Source organism: Armigeres subalbatus, chromosome 1 (genome assembly GCF_024139115.2).
Source record: "Armigeres subalbatus isolate Guangzhou_Male chromosome 1, GZ_Asu_2, whole genome shotgun sequence".
In the NCBI taxonomy this organism is placed as follows: domain Eukaryota; kingdom Metazoa; phylum Arthropoda; class Insecta; order Diptera; family Culicidae; genus Armigeres; species Armigeres subalbatus.
In genome coordinates, this window is record NC_085139.1 from 203356462 (window position 1) to 203374531 (window position 18070).

Consider the following 18070-nt stretch of genomic DNA (forward strand, 5'->3'; position numbering starts at 1 on the left):
CGTCTGACAATGATTCAGCACAACACTGGGTTCATCTATTGACTACTGGCTATTGTGTGTCGTGTGGGAATATCGTGTGAAGCTTGAAAATGGAGTGTAGGGTACAAAGTGCGTTATGGACTAACAATTAATTGGGTGTAGTGTTAATCAATTTTCGTACTATACTGCGGTGGGCGCAACAAGCCTATTGCTATTCAATTCGTTATGCCAAATGGCATTACGCCATTTGGGATAGCCCTCGGACAAAGCTGCGAAATGGTGAGTTGACGTCTGGGAAGGAGCGACATAGCTCTGGTCCTCACAAGTTCCAATCTCACGCTTCCACGGGTCTTCCGATGACAATCGAACGCCAGCTAAGGGTTTTGTACTTAGCTGGTAGTGCAGCCTGGGCACTGTTGTCTTTCTGACATCAGCTAGAGTGGGGGTCCAAGAAGGTGAGAGACAGAGGCGAGGCATTGTTGGTGAAAACCGACAAGGACAAATACGCCGATGTCCTGAAATCGCTGCGAGCGGCCGATAGCCTATCGGCCCTGGGCCAGGATGTGCGCAGCGTTAGACGTACCAAGAACGGTGAAATGATCTTGGTACTGAAGCGTGGCGCGCAATCCAAAAAGCTAGCCCAGGAGGTCTTGGGTGACGGCGCTCAGGTCAGGTCGTTGGGTGCGGAAGTGACCCTCCAGTGTAAGCAGCTGGACGAGGTCACGACCGCGGAAGACGGCGTCTCTGCCGCCAAAGAGCAGTGCGGCACAGAGGTTGAGCGGTCCTCTGTACGTCTAAGAGGGGGATTCTTTGGTACGCAGGTAGCCTATCTCAGACTACCGGTGGCTGACGCCAAAAAGGTCACGAAGAAAGGGAAGCTGAAGATTGGCTGGTCAGTATGCCCAGTAAGCGTGCTCCAGCCACCTTCAGTGGACAGGTGCTACCGGTGCCTTGAGTCCGGGCACAAGTCTTATGACTGCAAGGGCCCAGACCGAAGCAAGATGTGTCGTCGCTGCGGCGAGGAGGGACACAAGGCGCAGGAATGCGACAAGGCACCTAGGTGCCTTATCTGCGCCAGTAGAAGAAGCAGGCCCGCAACCATGCTATGGGCGGACCTGCGTGTCCCTTCGAGAAGCCAATCGGAAAAAGCCGTGCAAGTAACACAGATGAATCTAAATCACTGTGCACCTGCCCAGCAACTACTGTGGCAGGCGGTCTCGGAGTTGAAGATCGATGTCGCCCTGCTGCCCGACCTGTACAACGTCCCTGCCGACAATGGCAACTGGGTGGCGGACGGGTCTAGGTCGGCGGCAATCTGCACAACGGGAAGGTACCCCGTTCAAGAGGTTGTACACTCCTCCGCTGAGGGTGTCGCGATAGCCAAGATCAATGGGGTGTTCGATCGTAGCTGCTACGCCCCACCAAGGTGGCCAAGAGAACAGTTCAACCAGATGATCGACAGGCTATCGGCCGACCTATTAGGTCGGAGCCCGTTCGTTATAGCGGGAGACTTTAATGCTTGGGCAGTGGAATGGGGCAGCCGCTGCACCAATCAGAGGGGACAAGCGTTACTCGAGGCACTTGCAAAACTCGACGCAGTGCTTGTCAATGACGGAGCCAGTAGCACATTCCGTAGGAATGCACAATAGGACAGCCCCATATAAAGGTGTGGCCAAAACTACCAAAAGGCCAATTTTCGATTTGGGCGTGTAAAATGTGATGAATACACAGCTAATAACTTATATTTCTATAATCAGGACGGTTTTTATTTTTTAGATTTTTTAGGGAGGGGGCGTTCAAAGTAGCCCTCCTAGAAATTATATTTTTACGTTTTTGGGAAAACGGACAGCTTTGGCATGTTTTCGTCTCAAAAGTAACATATTTATATATCGTTACAAAGCTCTTAAACAGATCTATGCAATAGGCTTGATAATGTAATAACAGCTCCGTTCAGAATTTAGTTTTAGTAGATTTGTAAAAGCATATTTTACGCAATATTTAACGAACAAACGCAATACCCGCAGTAAAACATCATGCACTACACTATTGAACTCTTAAACTTTGAGGACCATGAATAAAATTCTGCCCAAATTCACAACTTTGTAAGATACATGAATTTTAAAAATTGCCCATTTTTGCCTTTCTCGTGTACAAAGTATACGTAGAAGCTATATGATCGCTCTAAAAGCATTTAAAAAAAAGCCCAAACACTAATAGTGTTGTATACCGATCGACTCAGTTCGAAGAATTGAGGTGATGTCTGTGTGTACGTGTGTGTGAATGTCTGTATGTGTGTGAGCAAAAATGGTCTTAACATTTTTTAAGCACTTATTCTAAACCGACTTACTCGCAACAAGTTTCATTCGTCAGAGAACGTTGATACGTTGTTCCCTATTAAAAATATGGCTCAAAAGTTATGGCCAAAATACATTTTCTTATAATGTACGAGAAAGACAACATTACCGCTAGGGGGATTAATCAGGTGTTTTGGTAAACTTCTTATTTTTAAATTTTAATCTGAGTTACTTAATAATGCCACTTTAATTGAATTTGGTGACGAACACAATTTACATAACATTTTAAGGGAAAGGGTTATACCTTAACGTTGCGCATAATTCAAGAAAAAATCATCTATCATATAAAAAGCGTTAAGCAGTGAGAAGGGAAGTTGTTCAAAATTTACAATTTTGACATTACTACATTATAGGAGCGAATTATAGATTTAACCATAACGTGTTGGATGAGTAGTGTGAATAACTCTTTGCCACAATACCTTTTTATAATTATGAAAGAAATCTTAATGAAATATAAAATAAATGAATCTCCATTTCGTTGATGTCACAAAATGACGCTAATTGAATCTGTTCTGCCCTCCTTTGTTGGTTTAATAAGTTCTATTCGTGAATTTTCAACACAAGAAGCTAATAGTGCTTTTTTGATCATTTTAAGAAATCTGTGTTGCGTCCATATGTCTGTGACACAAATATACAATACAGTCAACTTTCGCTCTTTGGGCTAAACTCGTAGTCCATCTAGTGAAAGACTTTCGTTAGTTGGGCTGAGATTTCATCTGTCAAATCAGCGAATACAATAGAAATTCAGAGCTGCCAACTGCGAAAAAGAAAAAAAACTGCCGTTGATGTCATAATTTGACGTCCACCTTCGTTTTAAGTGGGCTACAGCCCAACTAACGGGCGCCCAACTAAATCGTAGTCCATCTAAAGATAGCCCAACGAGTGAAATTTGACTGTATATGACCATGAGGAATTTATTTAGCATCGAACAGGCTTATTGCAAGCCAAAAAGTGACCAAATTCCGTTGGTTTTGTAGAATATGTCAAAAATCGATGCTATGCCGAAAATTGGCCCCATACCCCATTGATGGCTCAGAAAAAATATTTTTCTTTTCTATCTATGTTTTTATGATGAATACCACCGTTTATTGCAGGATTCATAATTTTGGCCAAAAATACCTCCTTTTTTCCTATTGTGGAATGGGGCCGAGTCATGGATAGATGTAACGTTTGTCAGCCCCAGTCTGGTCTCGGACCTGGACTGAGGGTAGACGAGGGCTACACCCATAGTGATCACCTAGCAATTCGCTTCAAGATCAACTATGCTGTGCAGCGTCCGAGGGCGGGTGATCCCTGTCAGGTCCGTGGGTGGAAGACCAATCACTTCGACAGCGAAGTTTTCACCGCGGCCCTGGGACTGGAGTCCAACACCGACAGTCTAAGCGGGGATGCGCTGGTAGCTGTCCTATCACGCGCGTGCGATGCTACTATGCCGAGGAAAGCCCTGCCAAGAAATGGCAGACGCCCGGTATACTGGTGGAGTGCCGAAATTGCAGCCCTACGATCAGCCTGCCTCAAGGCTAGACGTAGGACGCAACGAGCCCGCACCGAGGAGGAAAGAGCGGTCCGCCGGGAAGTGTTTCAAGCTGCGAGACTGGCCCTTAACAAGGCCATTAAGAGCAGCAAGAGAGCCTGCTTCGACAACCTGTGCGAGGGTGCCAATGCGAATCCTTGGGTGACGCCTATAGGATCGTGATGGCCAAGACCAAAGAGGGCTCTTCACCCCCCGAACGGTCACCGGACCGGTTGGCGAGGATTATCGAAGTACTCTTCCCGTCCCGAGCCACAAGTCCCTGGCCTCCTCCTGCGCTGCAAGGCGCTGGGAGTGTGGCCGAAATGGTGGCTCCGGTGACGAACGAAGAGTTACTCGCAGTGGCTAACACCCTTGCGATGAACAAAGCTCCAGGCCCCGATGGAGTTCCAAACAGTGCACTCAAGGCAGCGATCATAGCGAACCTGAACATGTTCAGGCTAGCTATGCAGAGATGCCTAGATGAGCGTCGTTTCCTTGAGAGATGGAAAAGGCAGAAGTTGGTACTGCTTCCGAAGGCCGGGAAGCCTCCGGGCGACCCATCGGCGTACAGACCAATTTGCCTGATCGACACGACGGGTAAACTGCTCGAGAGGATCATCCTCAACAGGCTCACCCCGTACGCAGAGGATACGGATGGCCTGTCGTGTAACCAGTTTGGTTTTCGGAAGGGTAAGTCCACGGTGGACGCTATCAAATCAGTCCTCAAGACTGCAGAGGTAGCGATCCAACGGAAAAGGTGAGGAATTCGATACTGTGCGTTGGTGACACTGGACGTGAAGAACGCATTCAACAGCGCAAGCTGGGATGCCATCGCGCTCTCGTTACACCGGCTTAGCCTGCCGGTGGGACTGTACCGGATCTTGGAAAGCTACTTCCAGAACCGTGTGCAGCTATACGAGACCGATGCCGATCAGAAAAGTGTTCCTATTACCGCAGGAGTCCCGCAAGGGTCAATCCTGGGCCCGGTACTATGGAACCTGATGTATGACGGGGTTCTGAAGCTAAAGTTCCCTCCTGGCGTGAAGATCGTCGGCTTTGCTGACGATGTAACCCTAGAGGTCTACGGGGAGTCAATCCCCGAAGTAGAGCTAACCGCAGAACACGCGATCAGCACTGTGGCGGACTGGATGAGTGCGAGAAGCCTTGAGCTCGCTCAACATAAGACGGAGGTGGTTATCGTCAGCAACCGTAAGTCGGCACAACATGCAGTTGTACACGTGGGAGACGTCGCGATCACTTCAAAGCGGAGTCTGAAGATTCTTGGGGTCATCATAGACGACAAGCTTACCTTCGGTAGCCATGTCGAATATGCGTGCAAGAAGGCTTCGACTGCTGTGGCGGCATTATCGAGGATGATGTCCAACAGCTCGAAGGTGTGCGCCAGTAGACGTAGGCTACTGGCAGGCGTTGCCGCATCTATTCTTAGGTACGGCGGCCCGTCCTGGGCAAAAGCACTGGGGGTAACCAGTTACCTGCGGAAACTGGAGAGCACCTACCGCTTGATGTGTCTCAGGATGATATCGGCCTACCGCACGGTATCGCACGACACATTCTGCGTGATAGCGCGTATGATGCCAGTCGGGCTGGTCATCCGGGAAGACGAGGAGTGTTTTGACCTACGTGGCACCAGAGGAGCCCGCGAGCGTACCAGGGTGACTTCGGTTGCCAGATGGCAGCGCGAGTGGGATAACTCCTCGAAAGGTAGGTGGACCCACCGGCTGATTCTTAACATATCAAGCTGGGTGGGGAGACCCCATGGGGAGGTTCACTTCCATCTGACACAATTCCTGTCAGGCCATGGCTGTTTCCGACAGTACCACCACAGGTTTGGGCACGCGGAGGTCCCCGTCTGCCCTGACTGCCCAGGTGTTGACGAAACTGCAGAGCACATACTGTTCGTATGTCCTCGTTTCGACGTCGAAAGAAGAGCAATGCTAGACGTTTGCGGCCGGGACACAACTACGGATAATCTTATTCAGAGGATGTGTCAAGCGGTGGAGAAGTGGAACGCAGTCTCGACTGCAACCACTCAGATTGCCTGCAGCTCGCAGAGAATCTGGCGCGCCGAGCAACAATCGACAAGCATGACTAACTTGTGATTGGTTAGTTAGAGCGAAAGTGCCGAACTCGGAGAAGTGTGTGAATTGTCTGCCCATGCAGAGGTAATGGTGCAGCGGGTGGCAACCGAGATCGTCACCTCGAAGCATGGCAGAAGTGTGAATGACTAGGTGTATGTATGGACTGGGAGTAGCGCAGGAATGTTGGTTCCTGTGACTACTGATACCCCGCGGCGTGGCAGAGGAGTGTGGGTGAGCATCCAAGTCAGTCTCACATGGTACGAAAGGAATGAGTTGAGTCGAGTTGAGCTAGTCTCATATGGCATGAACGAGGTGAGTCAGACTCAGAAGTGGGAACCTAAGCGAAACGTCCCACAAGGGATGCCAGAGGGAGTGTTAGGTCGAATGACTAGAGAAGTATGTGTCAGCGCGAACTGAATGAAAGAGGTGAGCAGTCTCACATGGTATGATAAAGGTGGGCATACAAGTCAGTCCCACATGGCATGAGAAGGGTGGGCACAAAAGTTAGACCCGCACGGCATGATAGAGGTGAGCACACAAGTCAGACTCATAGGAGCGTTAGCGTGTGTGCAAGCATGGAGTGTATGAGCGTGAATCAAGGGTTTGGGTGGGCATACAAGTTAGACCCACATGGCATGAGAAGGGTGGGCACACAAGTTAGACCCGCACGGCATGACAGAGGTGCAACAGAGTATGTAGGATGTGTTTGAGGGTGCGATAGAGCGAGCACCCAAGTCAGTCTCGCATGGGACGGGTGCCTGTGTGAGCGAGAATGAGCGAGTACGTTTAGTACTGCCATCCCCCAGTAGTAGTACTGGGAGGTAGTTCCTGGGGGAAACGATGGTGGAGCCCAAGGAAGTTTAGTCGGTATTACCGGTATGGTCGAGTCCGACACTCCAGTACACTTCCGTGTGCTAGTTTGGCAACTACAATGCACGTGTACTGGGTTAGTGTGTAAATGCATTCTCCCTTGTAAAAAAAAAAAGAGTGGGGGTCCGACCAAGGGGACCATCGTCCCTGACCCCTAATCCCAAGGCGTTAAGGGACCCTTGCCGAGGGGATGCATGGCCAGGGGGGTGGAATAATGAGCTAGGCCTTTAACGGAGCCTGTGGGGTACCTGGGCATCCTCCACAGTAATTGTCCCTTACCGCGTCATGCTGGGCTCTGGCGTGGTGGACCTCTTTTTCTGAGCAACTCGTGGGACCAAAATGGAAAACCAAGTCAATTCTTCAATTAGTGGTAGTAGTGTAGGCGACAACCCCTTCGCAAAAGGTGGGTTGTTCAGGTCTTCGCCTAGGAGGTCAGAGGAAATAGTCAGAAGCTCGGTGCGCAGCGCCAGCGTGGGTCACTTAACCTTCTCCCCGGTTACGCCGGTAGTGGTTATGGACGGCCCATTGCTTGTGAGGGCGATGAACCGCAAATGCGATGGGCTTTAGGCCTTCGAGGTGGCGACGGAACAGCTGGACGCCATCATCGACTTTGCGTCATCGAAGCATAATATCAGTAAGGACCTCAAGAGGAGCTTGCTGAAACTTCGAAAGTCGATGTTGGACGCCAAGCTGGAGAGGGCGGTCGAGACGGCAAAGTGTAAACCAGTGAAATCCGTGGAGTCGAGGTCTACCCAGACTGAGGCCCAAGGATTCGCGGATTCGGGCAAGGTCGAATCGACCGAGGGCGTGCCAGCGAAGACGGTGGTGCCAAAGTCTACCCAGACTGAGGCTCAAGTATTCGCAGGCACGTCGGGGGTGACTGCTCCAACGGAGCAGACACAAAAACGGGGGAGACAGTCTCCAGGGGATGAGCTCCCTGGGGCCGCTCCAAAACGCGGAGGGTTACTACCCCGAACAAGGGTAGTGGGGCTGGAAAGCTGAACCCCGGCCAGGTACCTCCAATACCGGGGGAGGAAGGACCTGGAAAGGTCCGTCCACCCAGGAAAGACGGTGGTAAGGGGTTACGGCAGGCTGAGAGCTGAGAGCCTCCTGGACGAACAAGAGGAAACCGAAGACATCAAGGGCCGAAAAGAAGGCTCAGGCGAATGAGGGTAGCAAGAAGTCTAAGGTAGGCGCCAATCGCTCCAGGGCCGATGCCCTAGTCATCAAGACGGATGAGGGTAAGTACTCGGACGTCTTGAAGGCGATGAGGAGTGACGCCAAGCTCGGTGAACTTGGCGCTGACGTACGTCGAATAAGACGTACCCGGATGGGCGAGATAATCGTCGAGCTGAAGCGGGGCGTCTCAGAAAAGAGCGCCCCCTACAAGAAGTTGGCGGAGGAAGTCCTAGGCGAGACGGTCAAGGTGAGGGCATTCACGACGAAGGTGAATCTAAGGGTTAAAGACCTGGACGAGATCACCGAAGTCGAAGAGCTCGTCACGGCACTGCGGCGACAGTGTGAAGTGGAGACGCCCACCGCAGCCGTTCGGCTACGGAAAGGTCCGGCAGGGACGCAGGTAGCATTGGTTCGGCTATCTGCAGCTGACGCCTCCAAGGTAGTAAGTTAGGGAGCGTCAAAGTGGGATGGTCGGTATGCCCTGTGCGCATATACGAGCAACCCGAAGTTTGCTTCAAGTGCATGGAACCGGGGCACAAGCAATGGGACTACAAAGGCCCTGACACAATCCGACGCTGCGGATTGGAGGGACATAAGGTACAATACTGCACGAACCCCTCCCTATTGTTTGATTTGTTCCAGCAAAGCTGCGAACAGCAAGCACCCCATGGGGGATTCGAAGTGCCCGGCGTTTAAGAGTGCTGCAAAATTACAGTGCAGGTAAGATGGACACATATGTTGATACCGGAGATAGGCACGTGGGTCCATGGGAAAATCAATTTCCACCTGACCCTGGTCCTTACAAGCCATGGTTGCTTCAGACAGTATCTACACCGGTTCGGACCCTCGGCCTCGCCCGTACGGAACACGTGTTGTTCGTTTGGCCACGTTTTCGCACAATGCGTGACCACATGCTTGGTTCCGAGCCCAAGGACGGAAAGGGCTCCTCGTCAAGGCTGGAGCAGGCGTAGGCTCCGCGTCGGCAAGTCCCTCTGTGTGTTGGCCAGTAGGCCCTATCGCAGAGAGGTCAATTTGGGGTGCACGCGGCATACTCATTCTTGATACCAGCCTTGCAGAGTGAAGCAGGCGCGAAGTCGACCCTTCCCACCTTCCAAGGACATAGGGCGTGGTAAGGCCACCCGGAAAGCCGGCAATGCGCTGGCACAATACCATGGTGTTCTTCTAAAAAACGAGTCACGATGTTCGGTGCTGCAAGGACACGCGGCTAACCTCGAGGGTGCGTTGTGCACTGCCCCCCCTTTGAAGCATTACTTTCTGGTTGTACCGAAGGGACTATGGGCTTGGCGGCAATGGAAACGATTTAGCGGGTCGGGGATGTAGCCCTGCCTCCCTCGTTTGCTGTCGGAGGTGGTCCCTAACATCGCACTTCCTGGACAACCCAGGATGTCTGTTGAGCAGATTCCCCCTCCATTGCTTAGGAAGAAAAAAAAAAGACAAAGCATTGACCTGAGGGAGAGTAGGGGTGGTCCGGTGTTCAAAAATCAGCTTTATAAACATCGCTCACTCAAACAGGGATAAATATTTTATACATTCTCCGAATGGAAATGAATAAGTTTAGTTTATTACTTCTGTGCTGGGTTTAATTCCAAAGTAGAATGAGAAAATCTCTCACTTATCATGTCTGTATACACTCTCGATAGGTAGCATACAGTGAGAGACGTTTTTCGGTAGCTGTTACGATAATGAACTGATTCGGGGGGCTACAACCCATGATAAATTTCCTTTAAAAAGCCTCAATTGCGGGGGCACCAGTTCTGAGGATGCAATGCAACTTGTTTTACACAGGTGTGCGAAAACATATGGTCTTCAACATAAAATGAGCGAGAACAAAGCGTTTCGAACCCCAACGATGGAGGCTGCCTATCCGAAGCAGATTTTTTTTTTCCAACTTGTATACAAGTGCGATAGTTTGTTTTCATGGCTTGTTATGATTCGAAGAGGTTTTTGCCTGTCTTTTATCGTTGGTCGCTATCTATTGAGAGCGATTTCTGCAAACCCTGGTTCTGCGTGAAGAAAGGCTTTTACAGTGACACGGCAGCGAGCGAAGGACAATTTTTGTGACGATATAAATAAAACCGCGTTCCAAACAAGCAGGAGACCTGTCAAATGCGGCACACGTAGGTACTCTTTTTACATTCCATGTTCGCAATAATGATGAAAAATTATGCTCAATTTGGATCACTATGAGGAAAGTCATCGAACACAACCAACTCTTTAAAAGTAATTTTTCTGCAATGTCGTTCATATATTCTTCACCATACATTTCCCACATACTCACTCATGACTACGTTGATATTATCCACTACTGTGTTAGTCCCAGTACTTGATAACTCCATCCCAACCAGCCGTCACAAGCTTACTTGCTTCGTGTGGATGCCACAGCGTCGCAATACAAACGTTTTCGTGCGCTTGCCACTTCTTGTACAGCTTGGTCGTCTTCCAGTCCCAAATGTAGCATTTCCCATCGCCATCGCCAGACACCAAGTAACTGAAATAAGGTCAAATAACAATGTTATGGTCCGGTTGAAATGATTGCTTTGGGCTTGTCCAAACATACCTCATATCAGGAGAAAAGTCCAAATTGCAGGCATAGCCGGATACCATATGTCCGGTAAAGGTCTTCTTTCGATTCATCTTGAACCGATTAATGGCCGAGAAGATGACGATCTTGTTGTCCAGGCTCTGACAGGCGAGCCACTTTCCGTTCGGTGATAGGGTGACCGCCGGCATCGAGTGCATCGTGGGATCCGCAATGTATTTCATATCCACTGGAATGTCCCACTCCCATACTCGTAAACTCTTATCGTCCGAGGTGGTGACGAATCGACGGTTCTCATCGACGAAGGTGATAGTGTTGACGGCACCCAGATGTCGATCGTACTCCTGTACGATATCGCCACTGCGTGTATCCCACTGGAAGGCAAACAGTTAACGTGAGATATTTTAAGAAAATAAAGGGCAAAAATCGAAAATAAAAATATAATAAGAAAAAACACCTACAATCAAAACGAAACAAATATAAAATTGAACTTACACAAATGATCTTTTTATCAGACGTTCCGGCCACGAACAAATGTTGCTTATTGAAATCGGGATGAAACTTGACGCAGAACGGAATCTTACGAGAGCTAAACCGTGATATCACATCTCCGGTTTCTGTATCCCACAGCTTTAGGTAACGATCGTATCCGGCAGAAACAAACCGGTCGCCTCGATTGTTGAAACTGACGTCACGAACAGCTTGTCTATGGCCCGAATAAGTCCGAACACATCTTCGCTCGTTATACACTTCCCAGATTTTGATGCGCGCATCCATACTGCATGACAGGAGCAAATGAGCCGACACAGGGAACCACCGGATGGCAGAAATGCCCTTTGTATGCCCGGTCCACGTATGAATGTGAGCCTTCGGCAGAAAACACCGATCCGGGGCACTGCTTTTGCGTAAGTTAACCCCAGAATCATGTGGCGGATGTAAGAATGACCGACCCTGATAATCGACCGAATCCTTAATATGCAGAACGGACTTCTCCTCGATCGGTTTATCTTCCGTGACACGATTCCTTCGTTGCTTTTTGGCCATCATCTCTTCGATCTCGGCACGTTCTTGTTCGCTGGGACGCGAAACCGTTTCCTCGTCTTCAAACTTTCCCCATGGTCCCAAGAAGCCTTCTACATCTTCCGGATTGGCATTCTTGACACGCTTCCGCTTGTCGCCGTTTCGATTGGGTTTGCTCGACTCGAAGACCGTTTTGCCATCGGTGTCGTAGGCCGCTTGCAAATGTCCCACATAGCTTGGCCCTGCATCTGAACCGGCCTGGCTCGTATCCACCGATGGGTCCAATGCGTACCCAAAGCTGTGGAATGTTTTCCGCTGATTATCGAACTGGAAATCGCTGATGTGCGCCTTTTCGACGAAGCCTGTTATGGTGTTTTTTGGGGCTTTCATCTGTTCCGTTAGGAAGGGGTTAGCTGGACCTGCTACTGGAGCAAACAATTCTTCGTACCGAGGATTGTAGTGCAATTCACTAATACTGGGAGCCAACATTCGCGAAACATCCGCTTGTTCCTAAAACATTTATCAGTGGTTAAAAACATGCGAACTAGAATTAAAGCTTAGCATTAAAGACAAAGAAAACCCTACCGTAGGAACGACTATCGGTGCTGCACAGACTTGCAACGACTTTGCCACGGACATAGATTGATCCTTGATGGGCTTCAGATGCGCCATTTCATCATCGGTTGGAACAACTGCTTTGCTGCCAACCGCCTGACGCTGTTCGGTTTCCGAATCGTCATCACTGCTTCCATCACTACTGCCACTTCCGCTAGCGTACGCTTGAAGACTCAACATTCTCACAAGTTCTTGTAGTGTTTTTACATTAACTAATATTATAATCTACAAATTTAAATAGCTCTAATCGTTCTAATTTACACTTTTTTAGGAAACAGATGAAAATAACGAAACCTGGCGATGTAAAATCGTTTTGTTTACGTATTCGGGTAGTCGAGTCGGTTGCAAAATGTCAAAAATGAGCTTTATATCTTACACTGAGAAAAATCGCTTTTCATCTTTTATGCAAGGATAAATTCTAGCAGAACATTTAAAAAAAGTTTAAGATGAACAAGAAATTAGTTAAATATTTTTAGGGCAAGATTCTCATTACCACCTGGGTGCTGTGGATAGAACCGCTTTTTTGCTCTCAAGCGAGTAGAGGGATATTTTGAAATCACTTCCATAAACTATATTATTTTGCAGTTACTTCCCTAATAAAAAAATCCAAAACAATTACAATAGAAATTATTGTAACCGTACGCTGAAATTAATAGTAATTACGGTAAACTCTATTGTGGCTCACAATAATAGAGGTAATAAACTATAGAGGACGATTGTCGCTGCGGTTCCCTTTGTTATCGCCCCCAAACATGTTGGGTACCTATCTGTCAAAACGTTCTGATTTTTCCTTCGTTGACATTTAGTGCCATATCATCGCCAGCAAAAGATGTTTCGCCAGTGACGACAGCGACAATCTCCCTCTATAGTTTATTACCTCTATTCTCACCAGGGACAGAAAAAGTCATTTCAACTACACTCAAATTGCTGACATCCAACACACAATCAAGTTGCTAGTCCTTCCCGAATTTGAATGTGCGAATGAATTGGACGGCATGTGCACCAACAGCAGCAAGCGACGACTCTCGGTGTCAGCGTTGTATTGTGCAGAGTGTATCAAAAATGAATCTTCAACTTGGCACATTGATATTCAATTTGAAATCTCAAAATATGAATATCATTTCATACTGCGGTGCATGGATTCAACATTTTGAAGTCAGATTCCTAAAATATATGCATCTGTTTAGTATATAAAGTAAAATAATCATCATTTATTGGTGCAAATCAAGTGCAATTCAAAATATTCATTACTTCCCCGGTAGATATTCATTTTTTACGCTCGATTATCAATCGGCTGTTGAGGATCGGGCGGTAAATTTGGTATGGAAGTTTGACAGCATGCTGCGAGATGTTCGTGCCTGCATTACCGAGCGTCTGATCAAAACAAACACGAATCAATGACGAAGCTGCCTACTGAGCATCGATGCAACTGATAGTAAAACGAAGATTTCCGTCCTTGATTCTCACAATAGAATAACATTGAAGAATATTGTTTTCCACCATAAAGCCTATTGTAAATGGCAGTTTTACAATAGAAAAATAGGGGTTGTTATGTATCTTTACAATAAAAAAATCGATTTTTTCTCGAACAAATTTTTGCCATTACAATTGAATTTATTGTGATTCTATTGCCAACTTTTTACTGAAAATAGAATCTAATGTACGTCTATTGGAACAACAATATGGCACTTTAATTGGTATGATATAAAAACAATACACTACTAAAAATCTATATCAGCGCACACATAAACCATTCTCCACGCGAACTACTAATAAAATATATATCCAAATAAACTTTATGTGTGGTCTCGAATTAGCAATTGTTTAATTTATGTGTGGTTCTATATCGATTATATTAGAGTGGAGCTGTTGCAAAAATTTATAACGGCGACACATAAATATATCTTATATAGATATTTTTGGCAGTGTAGAATGTAATGTTCATAAATAAAATGTATTGTATTTTTATGATGTTTTATTGCAACTCTATTGTATTTTTTATCCGGGTTGGCTGTCAAACATTGCGCGAGACTCTATATTTACATGACTTTACGATGGTTTACATTCATTCCTGCCCCAATCAGCTGCTGAATCTCGTAAAATTTCGTAACGAATGCTTTTTAGTTGCATTCCTACTAATTTTCCACTCGAAATATTTATAATCTGAAAATATTTGTTACAAAGAAAACAAAACTCAAACTAAGTTTATTTTTATTTTTTCCCCAAATAATAACAATACTTCTCAATATATGATCTAAAACGAACATAAGCACAATCTTCATTGTTTAGCTCTTGCACAATAGAAAAATTTGGCTTCAGTTTGACAACCAAATCGATTCTATGCATAGAATGCATGCGTACCACCCAGATTACGACCGAGATTGTTCTAAAAAAAAATCATAAGGGTTGTGAATAAGACACGACCGCAAGGTGTACGTTGGGTAACGTAAAGATATTATTGTAACATAATTGTAGCATTGTAGTTCATTATGCTTATGATTCTAGTATTAACCGCACTCTAGCATGGTTAATAGGCCAGTATGGAATGTTAAACCGACAGTTTTCATCACCACGCTTGTAGCACGTAAACATTTGCTTGTGCACATGTTCCACTTTGAACAACATTCTTCACACAACTATAGTGTACCTTGTCTAAAAATTGTGGTCCTGAGAAGAACCGATTTCCAACAATGCACCTTTCGAATCACTATCAGCCTACGACGACGACCCACGCCATCGACTTCAGCATTTCCGCCGATGCTGGGACCGCCACCGCCATCTGAGAACAACCGCCCAAGTAACCAAAAATTCCTTTAAGAGTACGTTTTTCGCTTAATCAGCTTCACTGAGCTGCTTAAGCGAAAAACGTACTCTTAAAGGAACTTTTGGTTACTTGGGCGACTAGTTTACGACGGGACTGGGACCGCTATCCACTCTCCACGACATTTCAAATGAAATGCCACGCGCATAATCAATAAAGGAGACCCATTAGTCCGGTCTCTTTGTTGATCGAACTGAGGGGAAATATTGTGTAACCGTAACAATCACCAAAGGGGCGTGGCAAAATGTCATTCAAATGACATTATGTCAAATGACACGTGACATTTTGGAGAGTTTTCACTCTCCAGCCTCAGATGTTATATTTAGAGCAATGTACCTTTGGACAAAAATATAGCCCTACTCAAGCGTTATGAGTACATCTAAAATTATGGAATAAATTTGGCTTCTAAAGAAAGTTATGAACAAATTAGTCAAATGACATGCAGATGACATTTTACAAGCCTGGTTCGGACTGTCTGTCGAGTCGGCTTTGCGACGGACAGAATGTAAAGGTGTCGGACGTTACCCGTTTTGAGGAAGAGATGAAGAAAATTTCTTCTCTCTCCGAATCGATTGGTGGCATCCGAGATCACATTACTGCCCAGATAGACAGCGCGTTGAAGCTCGGTATGGAACAATTGGCAAGTAAATTGAATTGCGTTTTGGGTGAGGCTATTAGTGGCTTCCAAAAATCAGTTGGTCAAGAGTTGGAAAATATGAAAAGTTCATTTTTCAATTTAACTCGAATAAGAGCTTAGCTGCAATGAATATAATGCATGGTACATCTAGCACGGCTTCGGAGCCTGGTCAGAATCCCAGACCTAAAAAGCGTAAGGTTCTTGATGACGTTAGCGATGCGTCGGAAAATTTGTTGACAGAAAACGTTAGTTTCATGGATGTTGTGAAAAGTAAAACTGGGAATAAAGTTAAAAGTACGAAAAAATTGCTGTAACGCAGGAAGCGAAAAGTAAACGTAAGGCTCGCCCGGTTATTGTGATTAAACCTAAAGAGTCCAACCAGAGTAGTGATGCTACTCGGAAATTTTTGAACGATAAATTAGATCCAAAAACACACAAAATCAGTAACTTTAGGAACGGGAAAGACGGCTCTATTATTGCTGAGTGTGCAACAGGATACAATGTAAATGTTGTGAAAGATGGCATTCAAAGCGATCTGGGTGAAAGCTACAATGCTGTTGTTCCCACATCGGTGCCAAGGCTTAAAGTCGAGCTTAAAGTGATGGGCATGTGCGATAAATTATCCTCCGATGACTTCATCGAGATTTTAAAAAATCAAAATGAAGACATCGCTATAAATGAAGTAAAGGTTATCAGGACGTACGAAAATCCACGTTTCAAGTACAACAAATACAATGTTGTGATTGAAGTCGATAAGGATACTCATAGTTGCTTGCTGACCGCGAAAAAAATGAATATAAGGTTTGATCGGTGCCTTGTAGTTCCCGGAAATTAGTGTTCTAAGATGCTTCAATGTGGAGAATTTGGGCACATGAGTACGGAATGCAAGAATAGTATTGCGTGTTCTAAGTGCAGTGAAGGTCACAAAACATCTGATTGCACGTCAACTGCTTTGAAATGTATCAATTGTTTGAAAATGAATAAAGAACGTAAAATGAATCTGGACGTAAACCACGGAGCATTTAGTACTGAGTGTAAAGTTTATAAAAGGTTATTTGATCGTAAAAAGAGCAGCTTACGTTTCAATGAATAGCAACCAAGTTCCAGTAGAAATGTGAATAATTTAGATATTTTGTATTTGAATATTGCTGGTTTGTCTACAAACTACGTTGCACTACGTAAGATTGTAGAAGATAAACGTCCACTTTTAGTATTTCTATCTGAAACTCATATTGTTAACTTAGAAGCATTTGATCAATATAGTATTCCGGGATATAGTGTTGCTGCTTGTCTATCACATTCGAGACACACCGGCGGAGTTGCTATTTATGTCAAAGAGTCAGTTCAGTTCAAGCTTCAATTGAACGAAGTTTGCGATGGCAATTGGTTCTTAGGCATTGCAGTTGTACGTGGCATGAAGTTGGGTAATTACGGTATTTTATATCACTCTCCCAGTGCTAATGACCAGCATTTTTTGGAAATTTTTGAAAACTGGTTAGAGTCGTTTATGGATCCTAGTAAATTAAATGTTATTGCTGGCGATTTTAATATCAATTGGTGTGACGATTCAAATTCGAATCATTTGAAGCGATTAGTTGACTTTTTTAATTTAAAACAAAAAGTAAATGAGTATACGCGTATTTCTCGGCACAGTAGAACTTTGATTGATCATGTTTACTCTAACTTTGATTCTGTCACTAGTGTTACGAATTGTGATTTAAAAGTAACCGATCATGAAACACTAGTCATTAGCATTACAGATGACAGTAGTAATAATAACGATTTGGTAAAACTTAAGTGCTGGAGAAAATATTCGAAACAAGCAATTACGAGCCTTATCGAAACAAACGTGGATTTTCGAGAAAATACTGGTAATTTAGATCAAAGAGCAGCTGTTATCACGAGCGTCTTAAAATCCTGTACCAATCAGTTAGTTGAACAGAAATTAGTAACTTTGAATAATTCAAACAGCTGGTACAATCTAGATCTTTACGTCTTAAACGTAAAAGAGATAAGTTGTACAAAAATGTCGTAAAAGTAATAATAAAAATCATTGGAATAGGTACCAGGTTGCGCGGAATAAATATTCGCAATGTTTAAAGCATACTCGATGCGAATATATTCAGAGGAAAATTTATCAGCATCAAAACAACAGCAAAGAGTTATGGAAAATATTAAAATCATTGTTAAAACCTAGTTCTTGTAAACCGCGATCCATAACTTTTAATGGCACATTAGAAGAGTCGGAAGAAGTAATCGCGTCTAAATTCAATGATTATTTTATTGAAAGCGTTTCAACCATTAACCGATCTATCGAGTTAGTGGATGAACCTGACGAAATAAAACAGCCAGTTAACAGTAACTTGAGATTCGAAGGTTTTCACCCCATTACATTTCAAGAACTTGAAACGATTTGTTTTAAT

At 45.4% G+C, this 18070-nt stretch overlaps 1 protein-coding gene across 1 annotated transcript; it reads right to left on the minus strand.

Moving 5' to 3' along the window:
- Positions 1-10236: 10236 nt before the first annotated feature.
- LOC134210010 (pre-mRNA-processing factor 17) lies at positions 10237-12537 on the minus strand. The gene is made up of 4 exons (XM_062686037.1): positions 12160-12537; positions 11050-12084; positions 10573-10928; positions 10237-10503 (listed from the first exon to the last, which is right to left on the minus strand). Exons 1-4 carry the CDS (start codon positions 12367-12369, stop codon positions 10326-10328), a joined length of 1779 nt encoding a protein of 592 aa, XP_062542021.1. The 5' UTR covers positions 12370-12537; the 3' UTR covers positions 10237-10325.
- Between the last annotated feature and the right edge of the window lie 5533 nt (positions 12538-18070).